The sequence below is a fragment of the Lampetra planeri genome, chromosome 18 (genome assembly GCF_965212315.1).
Source record: "Lampetra planeri chromosome 18, kcLamPlan1.2.h2, whole genome shotgun sequence".
Taxonomy (NCBI): Eukaryota; Metazoa; Chordata; class Hyperoartia; order Petromyzontiformes; family Petromyzontidae; genus Lampetra; species Lampetra planeri.
In genome coordinates this window covers 13,382,305-13,404,536 of record NC_136124.1, presented here as the reverse complement: position 1 = coordinate 13,404,536, position 22,232 = coordinate 13,382,305, and the positions used below count along the sequence as shown (strand labels likewise).

General features: G+C 48.9%; 1 protein-coding gene across 3 annotated transcripts in view; it reads left to right on the top strand.

The window, feature by feature from the left end:
* LOC144723698 (HHIP-like protein 1) overlaps positions 1-22,232 on the top strand; it is a 46,021-nt gene that overhangs the window by 5,660 nt on the left and 18,129 nt on the right. For 2 of the 3 annotated variants that reach the window (XM_078602623.1, XM_078602622.1), the window contains exons 2-8: positions 5,841-6,484; positions 9,934-10,240; positions 11,552-11,664; positions 13,132-13,391; positions 14,350-14,493; positions 15,053-15,381; positions 16,608-16,734. In XM_078602623.1, the coding sequence (XP_078458749.1) occupies positions 6,149-6,484; positions 9,934-10,240; positions 11,552-11,664; positions 13,132-13,391; positions 14,350-14,493; positions 15,053-15,381; positions 16,608-16,734 (1,616 nt within the window). In that variant the 5' untranslated portion in view covers positions 5,841-6,148. Of the gene's footprint in view, positions 1-5,612; positions 6,485-9,933; positions 10,241-11,551; positions 11,665-13,131; positions 13,392-14,349; positions 14,494-15,052; positions 15,382-16,607; positions 16,735-22,232 lie in introns of those variants that run through there. The other variant, XM_078602624.1, reaches the window with a different exon arrangement.

The following is a 22,232-nucleotide window of genomic DNA, read 5'->3' as shown; positions in this document are numbered from 1 at the left end:
TGAAAGACAGCAGCAGCAAGCGAGTAGAAATCTTATGAAGATTGTTTGGGGTGTGAAATACTTAGGACGGCAAGGTCTGGCTTTTCGAGGCATTGATAAGGAGAGTGGAAATTTCAGCCACCTTCTAAAGTACAATGCAGAGGACGATGCAGAGATGACCACCTGGCTGAAAGGTCACTTTGATTTTACCAGTCCCCAAATACAAAACGAAATTTTGAAGCTGGTGGGCAATACAATCGTCAAAGAAATTGTGTCGGAAATAACATCAATACCAGTGGTCCAGTTCGCACTTATCATTTATGGCACCCAGGATATATCAGGAGTTGAGCAGGAGTCCATATGTTTGCGCTTTGTAGATGCAGATCTATAACCAAGGAAGAATTCCTGGGACTCTACGAAGTGTCATCAATGACAGGGCAAAATATAGCCAAGATGGCATGTGATGTGATGATGTGTCTCTGTCTTCCTCTGTTCCAACTTCGAGGACAAAGCTATGATGGTGCTGCAAATATGGCTGGATCATTGCAGGGGGTGCAAGCCAGTTTAAGGAAAGAACAATCGCTGGCTATGTATTATATTCTTTGTTATTTGGTTCTTTCGTTAAAGTCACGTAGATAGAAAATAATAATAATAAAGTGAATAAAAATGAAAATTATAAAAATAATAAAAGAAAAATTAAAACCACGACGTTTCGATCGCAACACAAGCAGTCGTCATCAGTAAAAGGGGGGGGTTAGCCTCTAAAGGCAAACTGTTTATAAAGGTTTAAAATTGGCGTAGCCCAAGTGTCAGCAGCATGGGCAGGCAGCTAATGTTAATGTAAGTGGTGGAACACAGCGGTGGTGGGTTTCCACCAATTAAAGGGCTGCCAGGTAAAGGTTTAACATGGGCATAGCTCAGTTGTAGCAGCATCGGCGGGGCAGCTAATGTTAATGTTGTTGATGGTGGAGGTTGCTGCTAGAGATGATGGTAGTAGTGGGTAATGATGGTACAGGTGGTGGGCTTCCACCAACCAGAGGCTACTGCTAGTGGTGATGAAAGTAGTGGGCAGCCATGGTCCTGGTGGTGGGCTTTCACCAATTAAAGGCTGCCAGGTCTAAAATGGAAACATTACAGCCAGTAATGACTTGAACTGGTTGATAACGTCCTTCCAGTGATTGCTGAGTTTGTACCCATCTTCTTGGTTGAAATTGTGTCAATGTCTGTATATATGGATGGCTTCATGAACAAATATTTGTTGATACCCAGTGGGTTTGCAAAATACCTTCGTCTTAGAGAAATCAATTTCGTGTGAGCCAGCCGCATTAAAATAATGATCAGCAACGGCAGAACTATTGGTCCTACCGTGTTTCAAATCTGCCTTATGTTCACGAACATGGTCCAAGACATGTCGCTTAGTTTCCCCAACGTAACTGCTGCCGCAGATACAGCTTAGTTTGTAGACGCCGATATATTGCATGTCAGGGATCTTGTCCTTAACAGATGTATTGTCATATTCTTGGTTCTTTCGGTAAAGTCACGTGACTTTACCGAAAGAACCAATAATATGAATCCCTGCAGTCACAAAAGCTGTGTATTGTCACTGTGGTCCACACTGTGTGAACTTAGCTACGCAGGCCACCTGTGTAGCCTCTCCACTCGTAATATAATTGTGGTGGAGTAACGCGCGTGGGGTTTTGCAAACAGTGTGCATGTACATGTGAGCTGCAGAAAGTGAAGTCACGCCAGGACAAACAGGTGCGGTGTGAGAGTAATCCATAGAGAGACGACCAATTAGAATGCATAGCGGTGATTGGCTGGCTGCAAATGCAGAAACAGTGTCGGCGCCTCAGAGTCTGCAGATTGAGGCGATAGCTTCTGCTGGTCGTCCCTGCCTCCTCTGTTGAGGCTGAGAGGAGTTTTACTGCTCTGAGGAGGCTTAAGACATGGCTTAGATCTTCGATGAGTCAAACAAGGCTGAAAAATGTGGCCATGTGTCACGTGCACCAGGAGAAACTGGACAGACTGGATCTTGAAGAAATATGCCAGTCTTTTATCGGTGTCAACGATAAGCGCAAAAAGGCCTTTGGATCCTTTGCTTGAAGAATGGCAAGTCAAAACACTTGTCATTGCCTGGAGAGGAGATGAGAGGATAGGAGAGGAGAGCAGAGGATAGGAGCAGAAATTACTGCAGAGCAGGGGAGAGGAAAAGAGATGACTGGAGAAGAGAGGAGACTATAGGACCAGAGGAGATGAGGAAAGAGGGCTGGAGAGGAGAAGATAGGAGAGCAGAGCAAACGCCCCTGCTGCCCACCCAAGTTTACTTGTAAATATGTAAATAAAAATAACAATCTGCTAAACCTTGGCCACAATATCTGGACTTGTCTTCATATAACAATGCATAGATTTATGTTTATATGATTGTGGTTATGGTTGTACTTATTAATCCCTAATGTCTGCCATTACATACAATGCAACAAGAAAAGGTAAAAAAGAAAAAAACAGAGCAATGTAATACAATACACTATGAGACATTATGGGAACCTCATTTGCCAGTAAAAATATGATAATTGTTTTTTTACCCTTCTATCTGGCAACAAAACTGACACCTTTTTACAAGGAGTCATGTTTGCATAGACCGCAATACCTGCAGTCATAATACAAACAAAAGACATAACTCTGATAATGTGCACTGTCCTTGAAGTTGATTGGGCCACACCCGAGACAGCTTTCCTTAGAGCCTAGTCTCACATGGGTTGGACCAGATGACGCCAAAAGGCGCACAACTCAAAGACAATGCACCATCAGAGTATGAGAGCTCGGGGCAAGCATCTACAATATGGGAACCTCATTTGCCAGTAAAAATATGATAATTGTTTTTTTACCCTTCTATCTGGCAACAAAACTGACACCTTTTTACAAGGAGTCATGTTTGCATAGACCGCAATACCTGCAGTCATAATACAAACAAAAGACATAACTCTGATAATGTGCACTGTCCTTGAAGTTGATTGGTCCACACCCGAGACAGCTTTCCTTAGAGCCTAGTCTCACATGGGTTGGACCAGATGACGCCAAAAGGCGCACAACTCAAAGACAATGCACCATCAGAGTATGAGAGCTCGGGGCAAGCATCTACACTATGGGAACCTCATTTGCCAGTAAAAATATGATAATTGGTTTTTTACCCTTCTATCTGGCAACAAAACTGACACCTTTTTACAAGGAGTCATGTTTGCATAGACCGCAATACCTACAGTCATAATACAAACAAAAGACATAACTCTGATAATGTGCACTGTCCTTGAAGTTGATTGGTCCACACCCGAGACAGCTTTCCTTAGAGCCTAGTCTCACATGGGTTGGACCAGATGACGCCAAAAGGCGCACAACTCAAAGACAATGCACCATCAGAGTATGAGAGCTCGGGGCAAGCATCTACACTATGGGAACCTCATTTGCCAGTAAAAATATGATAATTGGTTTTTTACCCTTCTATCTGGCAACAAAACTGACACCTTTTTACAAGGAGTCATGTTTGCATAGACCGCAATACCTGCAGTCATAATACAAACAAAAGACATAACTCTGATAATGTGCACTGTCCTTGAAGTTGATTGGTCCACACCCGAGACAGCTCCCTCACTATGAGACATTATTGTAAAAAGAAAATCCATCCCATGTGTTAGTGAATTTTTTTTATATTTTAGGCAGGAAATTCGTTTTCAAATTTCGAATTTTTTTCTTCTGGGGGGGTGGACCCCCAGACACCCTGGAAGATTTGGTCTCCCCCAATGTTGACTCCATGGCTACGGCCTTGGTTTGTATTGTTTGTGATAACTTTCTGACCCACCCCTATGAATAAGAGCTTCATAGCTCATCGGATTTGTCCACGATAAAAAAAAGATTATGATACTGGTAAAGATTATAAGATTATGATAGGGTTGAAGCTTTCGTGACTGCAAGGAATCATATTCTTAGGTTTTTTCGGTAAAGTCACGTAGGTAAAACATCAAAATTAATAAAATATTTTATTTTCATTAATTTTGATGTTTTACCTACGTGACTTTACCGAAAAAACCTAAGAATATTATGATAGGGCCTTGTACCTACCCTCAGTGCGCCTCCTGCAGTCCCCCTGCGCGGCCATTCCATTTACATTGGCAACGGCTATATCACTTACACAACGCAGTGTGCTCACACCATGTCATGTATGTGTAGAGGTGTTATGGGAGGGCGAACAAACACACCAGGGGTGGTTATGCCCGCACGCGGAAGGATGCTTACATCCACGTCCGCACCGTTTAGCCTGGGGGGCTGAAACGGCGCTGTGATCCCCCACGGCCCCACCCCTCGGTGGGGGAGTTGCTATATAAGGCGGTGAGCCGGTGGGCTCAGGGTTCAGTGTTTTAGCTTAAACCAGTAAAGAAGGAAGACCGGCTAGATAGGCCCTGGGACTCCCCTGGATCGCCGTGCTTCTAAGGACCGACCAGGGCAAGCCAGTAGCGTGGCCCCGAGAGCCCAGAGCCGATGTTCTTGTAAGAGCCGGTCTGGGGACTCAGGGTGCCGTAATCCCAGCTTGGCCAGAGCTGGATCAGCTAGCCTCCCCTAGCTCTGTAGTGGAGGACCTGGGAGTAGGCTAGCCGGGATAGAGATCGTGGGATCTCCCTGATAGACGGGTGAAGGGGCCGATACCCCTTTGAGTGTTGTATGCCTTGGCCTGTATAGAGTGGAACGGTTAATAAATAAGTGTACCTCCGACTACGTCGTCCAAGTCTCTTTGAACCTACTACATATGTAAAACTTATTTCGCACGTTGCAAACTATGCTAATCGGAGGTGCGGGTGGAAGGACAACAGGCTAAACAGTTGTAAAGAAATTAGTTTTGTCAATCTAGATGATGATTTAAAAGTCCATAGCTCCCAGTGGTTTCCTAATATTGGAAGGAAGAGCGTTCCAGACGGCCGCAAAAGCGCATCTGAAAGCGCGCGGTGTAGTGACCGCCGTCTTTGTTGGATGGCCAGCCGATAAGCTTGGTTAGCGGACACATTCTTCATCGTCTGTTTAATTAATCATTAAAAGGACGCAGTGGTTAGAACTCAACTGCACTATTAACGGAGAGAACAAATGTAATCATTAACCTATACACGTGGTCTGTGACAATAATATGTACAATAGAAACGCGCTGTCTACAGCTGAACGAGATAGGGGGGAGAGACGGGCGGGCTGGGGGTGTCATATAAAAATTGTTTTGAGATATTCAAAATGGGACAAGGTTCATTTCACCAACTCCTACACAGATAAAGATCCCCCGTGTAGCAAAAACATACTGTTGGGCCAAGTGCTGTTAGTGAGCACCCTATGAAGGCCGGTAAGGCACACGAAGGAGTGGGTACCCAGCAACCACGCCCGGCCGCCTTTGTCTCCCCAGTGGCGATGTTTACACACCGCACCAGGTATTCGTTTGAGGCCGACTCGACCTATGGGAGGAGGCCCTGGACGGGTACAGATTATCGCTCTCACCGGCGTTCACCGTGAGCGGGAATCGAACTCGGGTGGCAGGGTTCGTTGCGCAACGCGAACCGCTGCACCACCGCTCCCCACTCCGATGCACCGAAGTGGAGAAACATTCTCGGAGCCCCCCTCCCCCCTGCCAAGTTTGAAATGAGCTGCTCGCCACAATTTTACTTTAGTCCAAGACATCAACAACGATGGAGGAGGGCCTTTAACCCGGTGGCAGGCGACCAACTCCGTGGCTTAAAAACAAAATAATCGCATTGTTCACTCTTTCTCCAGAAAGTAAAAACTGACGGGGGTGATGCTTACTCGCATTTATTGTCGTTTCCCCCTGCGTGTGTCAGCTATTTTGTCCCAGTCACGACGCACATGACTCCTCATCAGCCCCGCTTGTGATGAGCGAGCAAAAACGAGCCAACGAAACAAAGTCAGTACGACTCAAGTACGAGGGAGGCTGCCAGGGAGGATGGGTGTGAGCAGCAGCTGTTGCGGAGCGCCGCGGCTTTAAGTTCGCGTGACTCGACACGTGGCTGGCCGGCTCGGTACGGCCGTGTTCCCAGTCGCTGGACCACATTCTTCTCACGGCCCGGGAGCCACCGTTGATCGCGTGAACACGGGGGAGGGAGGGTGGACGTGAGCCGGACTTGCCGCAATGGCTCCATCGCCTCCGCGGCGGCTGGAGCCTCAGGTCCGCCCCACTGGCCGAGCTCGACAGACAGGCGGCCAACAGCCACTGGCGAGGTTGCTGCTGCTGCTGACATCAGCCATCGTTGCGCAGCCTGGCGTCTGCCACCCACAGTGCTTGGACTTCAGGCCACCGTTCAAGCCCCCGCAGCCACTCCGCTTCTGCTCGATTTACAGCAACTTCGGCTGCTGCGATGCCGAACAGGACGCTGCGGTGGAGAGGCGCTACTGGGAGGTGGCCGACTACCTGCAGCCGGACGGCTACCACCACTGCAGTGGCTTTGTTCGAGACATTCTGTGCCAGGTAAATATTCAAGTGGGCGAGCCTGTCGCTACTGGATGGGGTTGTTGTTGTCGCACGATTGGGGTTGTTTTCACACGATTAAACCAGTCTCCATAATAACCTCACGTATTTTTTGGATGGTGGAGTTTGACTAATACATGGGGGATAATGAGTTGGCCTGATAATTTGAATCTAAATTGTCTTATGGTTGTTATTGTTTGACTTGCATCACACTGGAATTTTTGCACATAGCGTTGTAATACGGTGGGTTTATTTTCTGGAAGATTTGCTGGTTTATCCAGGATGTTTCTGTTGCGCGTCGTCGCTTTAAGATGTTCTCTGTTCATATTTTGTTTGTTGCGGTTGCACCCGACTCAAGAGCCGCATGGCTCACAGGGCTACACCTAATACATGAAACTTGAAGAGAGATGAGGGACGCGCACAGTGGGCAGCTGAGCTGCAGGAGCGGGCCATGGCCTGTGATTGTTGGAGTCCCTGCTAGCTTTGCTGTTGGTGCTGTTACGTTTTTTTGATGACCTGTACTCGGCAGAAATCTCAAATTCACAAAACAACTGTCACACATTATTGTGATGGTCACAAGTGTACATTTGGTATTTTATTCAAATGTTACCCCTATTCACATCAATCATTTTACATCATGCTCGGACCTAATTGTAAAAACATAACATCATAATTTTCCATGTAGCTCTGCTAATTTGGACATCTGTGAAACGAGCTTCAAAGATCACGAGATTCCTCCAGTCTAAATACATATTCTGACGCTGACTTTAAACAATGCAGTCCGCTAAGACTGTACCTCAGGTCACAAGCCAAACTTATTTTGGAAAATATTTTCCAGAGAGCGGAAAGGAGCGTTTCTGTGTGCTTCCTGGGCCCACAGTGTCCCGGCCTCAGCACTTCTCACAAGCGCTGAAGCTGCCAAAATTGCAAATTTGAAAATTGGTGCAATATCCCCCCAAAGAAAAAATCACGTGAGAGGGTTGCTGTGTTGGTGGATTGTTTGTTGTTTACACAACAAAAAAACCCGTTTTCTAAATATAAATGTTTTATAAATGTCATTCATAGGTAAATAATACTTTTGGTATGACTGCAGTGAAACGCTGTTTTGTCTACGATCCTATTATCTGTGACTCCTCTTAACCTATGACCGAAGACAAAGACCCCCCTCGTATAGCCTGTAACAGACTGTTGGGGGCAAGTGCTCTTAGCGAGCACCTATGGGAGCCGGCACGGTACACGAGGGGGTGGGTGGCCAGCACCACGCCCAGCCGCCTTTGTCTCCCCAGTGGCGATGTTTACTACACACCGCACCTGGTACTCATTTGAGGCTGAGTCGACCTAGGGGAGGCCCAGGACTGGTTTAAATAATGGTCACTGGTGTTGGCTCTGAGCGGGAATCGAACTCGGGTAACCGGGTTCATATCACAGCATAGCGCTAACCACTACACTACCGCTCCCCTCCTTACCCGTGACCTCAAACAAATTCACACACATCCTGCTCTCATATTCATTTTGTATACCCGTGATTTGTCTCGGTAGTGCCGACCCTTCATCATATGCACAGTACCCATGTGTATACGTGGATGAGAGGATGACAGTGAAGATACCAACAATATTGAGAATCATCAAACAACTCCCCCCAGTAGTTCTCCCACGTTGTGTCTGCCCTCTAGGCCTTCGGATCATATTAATCTGGACATTCCAGGATTTCCCTCCACAACACCATCGCGTCTACAGCTGTATCTCCCATACAAAATATACCTCCATAAAATCCACACAGCATACCCAACATTTTGACGCTTACGTTTTCACAGCCAATGTGATTCACAGTTGAATCTCTTTCATTCTTTCTCGATATCACTTTCCCACTTATAATTCCACCTCAATCTTCTCAATCTCCATCTCTCTCGGTAAACTTTGTTTGCAACCAAGTAACCTTTAACACGTAGGCTTTTGCTACCAAAACATGCAAGAAGAGCGCACAAGTGTTTTCACCACATCTACGCCTCTATATAAGGAACAAAACAGGTGTACTTCTCCGAAAAATCTGGCTGTCGCCTGATGAAGCTAGTTGTAATTACTGGCGAAACGTCGTACTCAGATTGTTAATGTTGTGGCTTGGCTCTACAACACACCGGTGTGCTGTAATCGTGACGAATTGTCATGTTCTGTTTACGTGACAAACCTTACTAGTTGGCTGTTTCGGGTGGTGGCAGGTTTAGTGACACATTTATATATCATTGGAACCTCCTTTGCCAGTAGCAAAATACCCTTTTATCTGGCAACAAAACTGACACCTTTTTTACAAGGAGTCATGTTTGCATTGATCACAATACCTGCGGTCGGAATGCAAACAAAAAACACAACTCTGATAATGTATGCACTGTCCTTGAAATTGATTGGTCTACACCCGAGACAGCTTTTCTTAGAGCCTACTCTCACATGGTGTTGGACCAGATGACGCCAAAAGAGGCACAACTCAAAGACAATGCACCATCAGAGTATGAGTGCTCGGGGTAAGCACTTACACAATTGGTTGTAAAAAAAAAGGTGTCAGTTTTGTTGCCAGATAAAAGGGTAAAAAAACAATTATCACATTTATATATTTACGTGTTCTAACCCAAAAACCTCTTATGAACCAAGTAACCATATAAAACTTATTTCAATCCCTTAAACATTGTTTCTCTCAATAACCCTGAAACCCACGCATCTTCATCTTACCCTGTCCTGTTGCTATTTTTATTTCATTTTACCAGTTAAGGTTTACTGAGCTGTATAGCTCTTTTTCAGAAGCGACCACAAATGATACCTCAACGAAGTGGCTTATCATCATGTGGAAATTGATACCAGCTAAATATTCTAAATGCGTGATGTTGAATTCTTAATGGGGAGGGAAGAACCGGATGACCTGGAGAAAAATCCACGCGACCGCGGGGAGAGAGAGACACAAACTCTAAATATACAGCAGCAGGCGTCAGGGTCGGGATCGAACCCACGACCTCCTGTATACCAGGCGAGGTAGTTAACATCTCACCACCGTGGCGCACCTCTCACCCCAGGCGTGTGCTTTGCATGCCAAACAGGGTTGCATGATGCCCAAAACTCGTCAGACCCAGTAACGTCAACACCGACACCTCACGGCGCCTCCCAACATTTCCCACCGTGTGGCCCCAGTGGAAAGAGAGAGCGAGTTCCAATCCTGGTTGAGGGTTGACTTAGTCCATCATCATCTCTTTGGGGGTCAGTAAAATATGTACCATTTTGTGGGGTAGTCAATAGTAGTTGTCCTATGGATAAACTCACCCCCCTGCCATACGAATGTGGAATTTCCACCACTGTAAAAAGGGAGATAAGCACCGGCTCAATCCTCATTTGGTCAGGGAATCACTCGAATATAACGACACACGGGGACCTCTACACATACGAATCCACCGACGTTTCGTTTACAGGTGTGCTCGCCATACGCCGCGCACCTGTACGACGCCGAGGACCCATCAACCCCGACGCGCTCCCTGCCGGGCCTGTGCCCCGCCTACTGCAGCCTCTTCCACCACCGCTGTCGCCCGACACTCAGCCTCCTGGCCGCCCAGGCAGACGCCCCTGGGCTGCACGAACTCCTGCAGAGCTCTCCCGGCGACCTGGAAGCTGATCGGCAGCACATCTGCCGCTACTTGTCGCTCAGTGACCCCGACTACTGCTTCCCCAGTGTTGTCACAAACACGCGGTTTTCCAAGGGACTAGGTCGTATCCTTGCTGGCGAGTTTCGCACTCATTTTTCGGATCATCACCAATTTCTCAAATAGCCGGAAAACGATGAACATCACAGAAGGGGAGAGTGGCACTTGGCTCAGCGGTAGAGCGAGCGGCTCCTCAGAATGGGAAGGTTACGAGTTAAACTCCTGGTTGGAGGTTGACTTAGCCCATCATCTCTTCGGGGTCATTAAAATGGATACCATTTTGTGGGGTAATCAACGGTTGATCGTCCTATGGATAGATTCGCCCCGCCATATGAATGGTGAATTTCCACCACAGGAGATGAGCACCAATACCTCAATGTTTATTTGAGCAGGAAATCGTGTAGTTTACAATTCCTTTGAACGATAAATTAACTCCAGTTATTACTCTAAAGAGTTGTGCTCTTTTTTATTCTTTCAAGACAGGCAAATATAATTTTGTGATCTTCTGCCGTAAACCATGGGGCAAGGCACGCGTTTGGCTGAACCTGCGTCTCTAATTTGGGCGCATCCAGCAAACACCCGAGTGAGGGTTACACTCTGTGGTTTAGTGAGAGGATTGATGGGCACCTGATGTAGCCCCCACAGGATGTATCTCCCCCAGGATGTAGCCCCCACAGGATGTAGCCCTTTTGTAGCCCCCCATATGATGTAGCCCTCACATGGTGTAGCCCCCACATGATGCTCCTTGTCTCCAAGTCGCGCTCGAACCTTAGTCCGCTTGCGAAATTGTTTCACAAATGAGGATTGCGTTGCTTGTTGACTCCCCCGCCTGATATGCAGAAGGTTCGTGGGTTCGATCTCGAACCTGACGCCTGCTGCATATTTGGAGTTTGCGTGGCTCTCTCACCGTGGTTGCATACCATTATCTCCGGGTCCTCCGGTTTTTCCCTCCATATTTAGAATCAACATCACGCGTTTAGAGTTCTTGGGCTGCGATAGATTTCCACGTGACAATACGTCACTTCGTTGAGCTATAATTTGTGATAGCCAGATCGCTTCTGAAAAAGAGCCGTATAGCTCAGTGGGCCTTACCTGGTGAAACATAAAAAAGGTTGTAATAGTTTGTGATTTTCCCTGATGGAAGACAAAACGAGTTAGATTGATGGAAACTGCCAAAGCATCATCCTCCCCAGGGGGAGACTCAACACCCAGCGAGGCTCTCCACGCAGTCCCCACCCCCGCCGTGTTAGGATGACACTCGCGGAGAGCTACGGGCGCCGAGGGACGCTCAGTTTAGCGACAAACGTGCTGCGGGTCGACGCTGGGGAGTCCGGCTCTGGGTGCTCACGTGCGCCGCTCCACACTTCCCCCCCCGCCCGTGCGTGCGCAGGGGCTGATGGCTGTCTCCAGCTGTGCTTGCAGGAGGTGGCCAACGGCCTCCGGAACCCCGTGGCCATGGTGCACGCAGGGGACGGGTCGCACCGCTTGTTTGTGGCCGAGCAGGTGAGGAACGTGACGATGACGACGACGATGATGATGACGACGGTGAAGAGATGACGATGATGATGATCATAACGACGATGATGATGCCGATGATGACAACGATGATGACGACGATGATGATGATAAAGGTGATGATGACGGTGATGACGATAACGATGACGACGATAACGACGACGATGACAATGATAATGATAACGACAATGGTAATACAATTATGACGACGATGATAATGATGATGATGAATCATAATTTATGGACTCGGCCGCGCAATGAGAAACTTAAATTTATGTTGTAAAAACCTTCCACCACCCGACACAGCCAAACTAATTAAATTGTCGCGTTTAACAATGCACCAATTGTGACTGTTTCGGCTGAGTTGAAGAAAAATTATCTCAACTAAATTTAGCAATCGGACACGATGTTTCGCCTGCAATCATCTTCAGGTTATTCGAACTTCGTGGATTTTGCTCCAACTCCCTGAATCCTGTCCTGAAGATGCTTGGCGCAGTTCCAAGCGTAAACGTCCGCGTCTCTTAATTGAGCTGACTCCGCTTGTGAGAATCGCTCTTTGCCTCACCGGTGAGCGAGCCGCTGCGATCGTCGCCGCGTGACGATTTCACCTGCGTGGCCGTGTCGGGTTGGCGGTGGAGGGTCTTACGACGCCGGTTTGTCCGGATCGTTACGTGGCCCTAACTCAAAAAACCACTATTGCATAAAACACAAAATTGGTTGTGTAATATTTACTACCTGTCAATTATGATGTTGTATATTTCAATAATTACAGGATGATGTGGAATAAACGACAGTGTTATTGACAGGAAAATCAGCAACAAATGTAATATCAATTGTAATGTTCATGATGTGTCTGATGTTTAAGAAACGAGCTATATAAAGGTACAAGTGACATTGAAGGTGGTGGTGGTGATGGGGCAGTGGTAGTGTAGCGGTTAGCGCTGCGCTGCGAACCCGGCACCCGAGTTCGATTCCCACTCACGGTCAACACCAGTGACGATTACTGAACCGGTCCTGGACCTCCCCTAGGTCGACTCAGCCTCAAATGAGGTGGCTGGGCATGGTTGCTGGCCACCCACCCCCTCGTGTGCCATGCCGGCCTTCGTAGGTGCTCACTAAACAGCACTTGCCCCAACAGTCTGTTAAGGCTACACGGGGGATCTTTGTCTTTGTAGGAGTTGGTGAAATGAATTTTGCCCACACGGGAATATAAAGGGAATATAAAATAATGTTTTATATTACACCCCCATGCCGCCCGTCTCTCCCCAACCATCTTCTTCAGCTGTAGAGAGCGCGTTTCTGTTGTACACATCTGATCGTCACAGACCACGTGTAATGATTACATTTCGTTTCTCTCCACTTTAACAGTGAGGTTGAGTTCCAACGATCTGTGAAGGCTTACATAGGGGTTGGGGGGATGGGGAACTTCGTCTTTGTCTTTGGTGGTGCTCTTAGGTGGGCGTCGTGTGGGTCTACCTGCCCGGCGGGTCCCGCCTGGTGACCCCTTTCCTAAACATCAGCGAAGCCGTGCTCACGTCATCGTGGGAGGGCGACGAGCGTGGGTTCCTGGGTCTCGCCTTCCACCCAGACTACGCGCGCACGGGCAAGGTCTACGTCTACTACTCCGTCTACGTAGATTTCGATGAGAGGATCCGCATCAGCGAGTTCATCCGAAGGCCCGACGATCCTAATCGGCTTGACCACAAGTCTGAACGGTAAGCTTGGCTTGCGAGGAGAGACACAAAGACAGAACTTAATGTAAGTCGTTGTTTATTTATCCACACTGAGTCCAAGGACTCTTTTTTTCAGGAGGGTCCTGCGAGGATCTTAAGATGTTTTCAGTAAATGTTTGAGTTGTTTACACAAGTCGGGGAGGAAAGGGGAGCAGTCAGAGAAAGGCCACGCCATGCACTAGCACACAGCACTCTATCCCCATACAGACGGAAACAGATGGCGATCAGTCCACTTGCTGCTGTAAACGTCTTCTCCTGGCGAGCAAGGGTACGGGCACCTCCTTGACGCTCACGGGTAGAAGGGAGTTTCACAACGTTTGTGCAGTGATCCACCAACCCTCCTCTCCTCCACAGTGCTGGATTACAGGCCACTGGTATAGCCACCAGCACCCAGCCGGCCACGCTGTGTTACGAAGCTACCACGATCCCTCTATTAAATTTCGATTTAAAGCTTTCGTGACTGCATGGATTCATCTTCTTGGTTCTTTCGGTAAAGTCACGTAGAATGGAAATAATAAAATATTATTTCCATTTACCGAAATAACCAAGAAGATGGATCCCTCTATTGTAACGGCGAGCAGAGATATTAACACGTAAACGCTATTGTTGAACTCAACTTTATTCGACAAAAACATTCAAACGAAGCGTCAAGTGATGTCTTGCTCCACCATGGCATAAGGCAGAGATAAAATCTCAACCTGAGTGGATTAATTTTATTGAGATGTCTTTAGTAACAAAGAACGTGTCTGAGGAATTAACCCATTTCCGAGATGAAAAGAAGGAAGTTTCAGGCGTTACACTTAACAAGCCAGTAAACCATACATCACATGTTATGACGCTGGTAATGATTATTCAATTGCTGATGGCGTTGATGATTCACCTGGTCATCTGATCGATGCCATGATTGTGTCTGTGCCCCACCTCCTCACCTGCTGGCCAGGTTCATCTTGGAGATCACAGAGCCAGCGGCTAATCACAATGGGGGGCAGCTGCTGTTCGGTGAAGATGGCTTCCTCTACATCTTCACCGGCGATGGGGGAATGGCAGGAGACCCCTTCGGCCGCTTTGGAAATGCCCAGAATAAGTGAGAGCATTCTGCCAGTCACTTAAACTAAAACTATAATCTATGTTTTTTTTTACTTTAACAGTTAAGGCCTACTGAGCTGTAAAGATTTTTTCCAGAAGCGACCTGGCCACAAATTATAGCTCAACGAAGTGGCTAATCATGTGGATATGGAGAGCAGCCAAATACTCTAAACGCGTGTTTATAAATGTGGAGAGAAATACCGGAGAAAAATCCACATGACCACATGACAACTCCAAATATACAGGTGTCGGGGACGGGAACGAGCCCACTACCTCCTGTATACCAAGTTAGGTAGTTAACATCTTGCCAGCAGTATTGTTGTGTCTACCTGTCATGTATCTTCACCATCATCAATGGTGGTGATCAATCCACTGCTGCTGGATAAAGACCTCCTCCCCACCTCACTGCCATCCCTCACGCGCTGGGCATTCACAAGCCACCTCATTCCCGCATTTAACAAAAAAAAAATCACTTCACGTTTGGAGCGCTACGCTTCATCGTCGGTCTCATATTAACGCACTTCAACACGCCGCCACCCCCGCCACCCCACTCCAAGGTCTGCCCTGCTGGGAAAGGTCCTGCGCGTGGACGTGGACGGCAACGACGTGGGGGCGCCGTACCGTGTGCCGCCCGAAAACCCTTTCGTGGGGGAGCGTGACGCCAGGCCCGAGGTGTACGCCTACGGCGCCCGCAACATGTGGCGCTGCTCGTTCGATCGCGGCGACCGGCTGACGGGCGCGGGCCGCTCACGCCTCTTCTGCGGCGACGTGGGGCAGAACAAGTTTGAGGAGATTGACATCGTGGTGCGGGGTGGCAACTACGGCTGGCGGGCCCGGGAGGGATTCTCATGCTACGACAAGAGGCTTTGCGTCAACACCTCGCTCGGTGGGGAGGGGAGCACCGCGGTGCCACGGCAGTCACGTGGGATGGGGAGGGGGAGTCGTGGCTCAGAAGAGCCAGCTTCGTTTTTAAGATTTTGGCCACCCGGATGTTTATTCCTTTTGGAGCATGATTTTGATTTCTTGGGTTCAACTCCTTTGCTAAAATCCTGGTGGCAGCGTTCAGTTGTTTTATTCGGAGGTTAGCCATCCACGTTTTATTCTCGGAATGTATAATTGTTACTTGTTTCTGTGCTGAGCATACTTCATTTTTTAAGGAGTCTAGAGTGATAATAAGTTATTTTGATCGTGATTGAGCATCAATACCAGGGAGGCAGAGGCAGCTGGGCATACATCGTGTTGGCCACGTAACTTACTGTTATTTTACCAGGTAAAGCCCACTGAACGACACAGATCTATAGCAGCCCAATACTCTAAACGCATTATTCTAATTATGGAGGGAAAAACCAGAGGACCTGGAGAAAAATCTACGTGACCCTGGGGAGAGAGACACCGCAAACTCCAAATATACAGCAGGCGTCAGGGTCGGGATCGAACCCACGACTTCTTGTATACCAGGCGAGGTAGTTAACATCCCACCACCGTGGCACCCTACTTCATCGAGTCCTGCCAGCCCCCATCAAGGCGGTGATCACCCCCAGCATGTGATCCGACAGTCAATCTCGGTTTAACACGTAGGCTTTCGCGACTAATATCATCCATAAGAGGGTTTTTTTGGGTTAGATCACGTCAATATATAAATGTGTCGTTAAATGCGCCACCACCCAACACATCCAATTAGTAAGGGTTGTCATATGAACAGGATATGCCAATTCGTCACGAGTACAGCACACCGGTGTGTTGGAGAGCCAAGCCACAACGTTTACAATCTAAGTACAACGTTTCACCAATAATTACAACTAGCTTCATCAGGCGACAGCCAGATTTGTGGAGAAGTCCACCTGTTTCGTTCCTTAAAATAGAGGCGTAGATGTGGTGACCGCACTTATGCGCTCTTGCGCAAAGTGGGGGGGAGGGGGATGATTAATGTGTCAACGTACATTATGCATGCGCATTATGCAAGCACATTGATCTTGTCCTTCCTGTCCATTGTGTGACCTAATATCTCGGCTGACAGCCGGGAACATTTCGCGTTGCTGACCGACGACGCATGGCGCACACCTGCGAATGTTTTCCAACTCCCCACCCTGCCGCTGCGATGGAGTGGTGCAGACGACATCCTGCCAATCTTCGCGTATCCTCACTCGGTGGGCAAGTCGGTGACGGGGGGTTACGTCTATCGAGGCTGCGAGTCCCCCAACCTCAACGGACTCTACATCTTCGGAGACTTCATGAGTGGGTGAGTGCACACCCGCCCGTTGCCGCTTCATCTCAACGACCAGGTGACTCGCCGATTCTTAAATTCAAGGAATGGACCAATTGTTGCTGGTGTAGCCCGGTGTGAGCTCACCTGTGGATAATCGCACGTATAATTGCGCACCGCAGTATATGGGACCCGAAGAAAAATGTTGTATTACATTCATAGCTGTCAACCCCTTATCAGCACCTACCTTATTACAGGCCAATTCAGACTTTATTGGTCACCCGTGCCCTGATCAATCTCGAAGTCCATCCGACAAAGTCCCATCACGAGGGAGAACCACAAACAAATAGACAAAATGTTGCCCGTATTGAAATGGCTGTACGCCATATGGACCTGAAAACACAATTTCCCTGCACAAGAACACGGAGTAAACCATATGGGCCGACAGGTATGCGATATTAACTATGGATCTACATTGACAGAAACCAGTGTGTGTCCGAGTAAAATCGTTTGAATTGTGGAGTGTCTTTTATTTAAACGCATATCAACAATACATTGCCTTCAACATTTGAGTCTTGCGTGAGTTTTATTAAACCATGTGGTGGGTTGACAGGTATGTACGTTTCATGGCTGTAATAGCTACGGGGCAGCCAGGAGCATTTTTTTATGTTATTTGAATGCAACGGTGATCGGGGATTGTACCCCGAGCACCATGTGCACAGCAGAGTTTAGATTGGGGCGGATTCCGTGCTGATACGCTACTGCCCTTTCGAAGAAGACTTTTTTTAAATGAAGTTTTTGCCATTTCACAAACACCCCTCTGGTGCTTGTGGAATCGCCCAGCTTCTCCTGAGGACAGAACAACAATGCGGAGCCGCATTTACTCAGTCTCCGAACTTTATAAAAAATATATTGTTGCTGTTGTCTATTTGTAGTGACATCGCGGATGTCACTGTGTAATGCCGGCCCTAGAGAGGCACGGCGTGCGATGTATAGACATAGCGGACACCACGTATATGTGGGTGCAGTACTGGCCCTAGAGGGGCTCGGTGAGCGCTGACTGACAGTGCTGGATGGCACCATGCTCCGCGTGCAGTGTCGACCCCTACAGGATAGGGTGTGAGAGTGCTGGCAACAGGAATGGGGTTACTAAGGGCCGTGGCACTCTGGTTGACCCCAGAGGACACGTGACCGGTTAAGTCTACACAGAGCCCCCAAGTGGGGGCTAGGGGTGGTCACGTGTCAGGGTCGAGATCCTGCTCGGAGATTCTAGATGGTCGTGGCTAAGGGCGGGGCCAGCCACGCCACAGAGGGACCGGCTGCTGTTATTCATCGTGAAGAATCTACGTTCTACGTCCTACGTCCTACAGAGTCACCAACACGTGGACCGGGACACAAGCTGGGGTCCGGTCCGTTGTAGCTAGTAACGGTGTAATTAGTATAGTTAGCCTGGTGGTCCGCCACCATAGATTGTTATCTTGTTAAGGGGCAGTTACCCCTTGTGTTGGTATTAATAAATGTGTTGCCTCCAAAGAATACATCTGCGACTCAGTTGAATTCACTACAACTGGTGTCGGAAGTGGCCAAACATTTACATGAAGCAGACCACGTACCAGGACGTCGAGGACGAAGACCTCATCCCTCAAACAGCCCCCGGGATGGTGACCCCGGAGGAGGGAGGTGAGGCACCGTCGGCGGAGCAATGCACCGACCGGACACGCGACAGCTCACCGCCGTCGGGGAGGGAGTGCTGGACTGCACACTCCCGCCTCGCAGAGCTCCTTCGAAGCCGTGGCGTCCATTGTCACGGAGCTCCACCGCGAGGAGCCAGCGGTGGAGGGGAGAGTGACGAAGCTGCACGGGAATGAGGATCCCGCCGCCATTTCCCACCAACCGGGAACCTCCGTGGCGCAGCCCACGCTTACAGCCGCCATTTTGGTGGAGGAGTGGAGCGCGGAGCCCGCCAAATCTGAAGCTGCATTGAGGTTGCCTGTGGACGTCCCATCTCTCCAGCGACGACTGCCCTCCATAACATAATTTACAGCTGCCGGAGGCGACTGGGTGGCCTTCAAGTGGCAGTTCCTGACGAATGCCGACTTGGGGCGGTGGACGGAGATGGAGGCTGAGAACGCTGCCCGCTGCACTTGACGACGATACCCTGGTGGCGTTTCTCACCATCCCACTGTTGAAGAGGGCCACGCTGACTCAAGCCTTTGACCAAATGGCTGCGCGGAGGGCGGAGGCCGAGACGCCCCTTGCCTTCCATAGCACACTTTTGGTGCTAGCGAAGGCTGCCTTTCCGAAGATGGACCATGATGGAGTCGACTCGCTGGTCCTTGAGAGATTGCTGGCTTTGGCTAAGGACCTCAACATCGTCCTGCCGGCTGTCGACAATGACGATCTATCGTCCATCAAGGTTGCGAGCTGCATCCAGACGCAACAGCTCTTGTAACGGCATAAGGTGTTGGCGTGTACCATGCCTCGTGAGGTGCACAGTACACCTGAAAACGTGGAGTCCATCCCAGCCTGCGCATCGACCCAGGGCGGATGCTGGCGAGGAGATGGCATGGTGCAACGGATGGAAGAACAGCGATGGCGGAAGACATCTCGTTTTGGGAGCGGGCTGGTCACGTGCTACAACTGCGGGCTGCCAGGACACGTCTCGTCAGGCTGCCGCGTGCTGCAACGATGCCTCTCCGGACCACCGCCATCATCTGCCTGACCGTCCTCCACTCCACTACACCTGCAGGTGAGTCGCGATGCATCCCACACTCGGCCCCTGAATCCATCTCAACCATCTCGTTCGTTTGGATTCCATTCCCGTCCTGCGTCGGTGCGAGAGGGTTCGGAATTTGATCGGGCCAACCAGCCACTCCGACCGGGTCAGTGGTCGGCGTTGGCCCATAAAGTGATTGCAGTGACCACAGGTTCGTCCGTGGTTATTGGATTGATAGAGGGGGTTGAAATCAGGATGCTAGTACCTTATACCCTGTTGAAGCTCCATGCTTCGCCGCAAATGGCTGCTCATTGGGCATCATTGGGAGAAAAACATCGGAGGTGTGCATTTCAGATGTCAAATTGATGGGACCGATTCTTGTATCGACGTCCCTTGCTATTCCTTGCCTGCTTGGCACCGATTTTTTGCGGAGGATGCCCTTTAAAATTCGGATCGACCAAGGATGCCTTGAATTACCATCCGGACGTCGAATGGCATTTTTGCCTTCTCCCACTCACTTGTGCATAGCCAACGCTACCGTGCAAGCACTTGCACATAGGACAGTTAAGATTCCCCCTGGTGCGCAAATGTTGGTCCCTTTGCGATTGCGGAAGCCGCTAGACCGGGAGGCAATGGCGGGAGGAATCCTCTTGGGACCCTCTGATAAGACTGTTCGTGGGTTTACGTTAGTAGGGGCCCAGACGTTGGTATCCAACAATCAGAAACCCTTCATTCAGGTCCTTAATGCAGGGTCAGAGACGTCGATCATTCAGGAGGGTACCGTGCTTGCTCATTCGTCGCCCACGCTTCGTGAAGGAAGCATCATTGGCAGTGTGGGGGCCGCGTCAAATATGCGGCCGCACAAGAGTTCTGGTGAAGGGTGGATGAATACGCTTGGTTTGGAAAATGCGGAATTGTCCGAGGTCCAGAGGGGGAAATTGAGGGCACTTTTGCGCGAATTCTCGGATGTTTTTATCAAAGACAAATTTGACATCAGCTGCACTACGCTTTTGAGTCATCACATCGATACGGGTGACGCCGCTCCCATCCGGCAAAATCCCTACCGGCTGAGCCCTATGGAAAAAGAACACGTACGGCTGGCGGTTGATGAAATGTTAGCCGCGGATATTATTTCACCGTCCACTAGCCCGTGGGGAGCCCCTATTGTCCTTGTTAAAAAGCAGGATAGTAGCTTGCGCTTCTGTGTTGACTTCCATCAGCTTAACAAGATCTCTGTTAGATTCGAAGCTTTCGTGACTGCAGGAATTACTCTTTGGTTCTTTCGGTAATGTCACGTAGAAAATAAAATCAAATAATAATAGAACACGACGTTTCGATTGCAACACAAGCAACCATCATCAGGTAAGAATGAATGAGAAAAAACAACATAGTAAACTTAGAAACACAATGCAACACAACACAGAGAGCCGGACAACACAATAGCCAACACCCCACCTGGCTGACCACGCTCCTACAAAGAATGACAAAAAGAAAGACAGCGCCACTGTGTCCAGGCTTTAAATAGAGAGAGGGGGGGGGGGATTGGGGCAGAGGACATTGAGATGCCATGCAGACATCCACCCTACATCCCTCCTTGTGGAAGAGATACATAGGTGACACGTTCGTCATCTGGCCTATATGTCTCTCTCTCTTGTGTCTCTGTGTGTCTCTGTGTGTCTCTCTCTGTGTTTCTCTCTGTGTGTCTCTCTAGGTCTGTCTCTCTGTATGTATCTCTGTGTGTGTGTCTCTGTGTGTGTGTCTCTCTGTCTGTATGTGTCTCTATATGTGTCTCTCTGTGTGTGTGTGTCTCTGTGTGTGCGTGTCTCTCTTTGTGCGTGGGTGTGCCTCTCGGTGTGTGTCTCTCTCTCCTTCCCTAGATGTGGTGTCGTTTGTTTGTCTAACGAGCTGGATGTCTCACGAGCACAGCCTCCGTTACCGTTGGTTCGTTTACATTGACATTCTAATCTCTCATAATACAATGGCCACCCCCTCGGCTCTCGCAGCTCTCGCATCAACCACACCCCCCCTTCCCCCCCCCCCCATCTCGGTTCCCATATTTAGATTTACACTCGCCTAGGCACAATCTCTAGCCCCCACCCTCTTGCCCGATGCGGCAAATCTCCCCTCCCCCCTCTCGGCTCTAATATATATAAGGACTTGTTTCAACAGCCTGTTTCTCTATCCTACCCACCTGAGGACGATTGCTTGTGTGGCGATCGAAACATCGTGATCTATTATTTTTTCTCTCTACGTGACTTTAGCGAAAAACCAAAGAGTATGGATTCCTGCCGCCACGAAAGCTTCAAATCAAGAGTGTATATATTGTATAGGTGGGTTGGGGTATTTATTTGTTAATTGTTATTGTTGAGACACACATAGGGGTTTTACTCATTTTTTACACTTTATTTGCTTTGCTACTTCGTTCGTTTTAAAGGGGGAGTTGACAGCCAGGACGGCTGAGTACTACGAAGGCGGGGGGTGGGGGGTGATGTAGTGACATCGCGGATGTCAATATGTAATGCCGGCCCAAGAGAGGCACAGCGTGCGATATATAGACATCGCGGACACCACGTATATGTGGGTCAGGTACCGGCCCTAGAGGAGCTCGGTGAGCGCTGACTGACAGTGCTGGATGGCACCATGCTTTGCATACAGGGCCGACCCCTTACAGGATAGGGTGTGAAAGTGCCGGCCACGGGAATGGGGTTACTATAGGCCGTGGCACTCTGGTTGACCCCAGAGGACACGTGACCGGTTAAGTCTACACAGGGCCCCCAAGTGGGGGCTAGGGGTGGTCACATATCGGGGTCGAGATCCT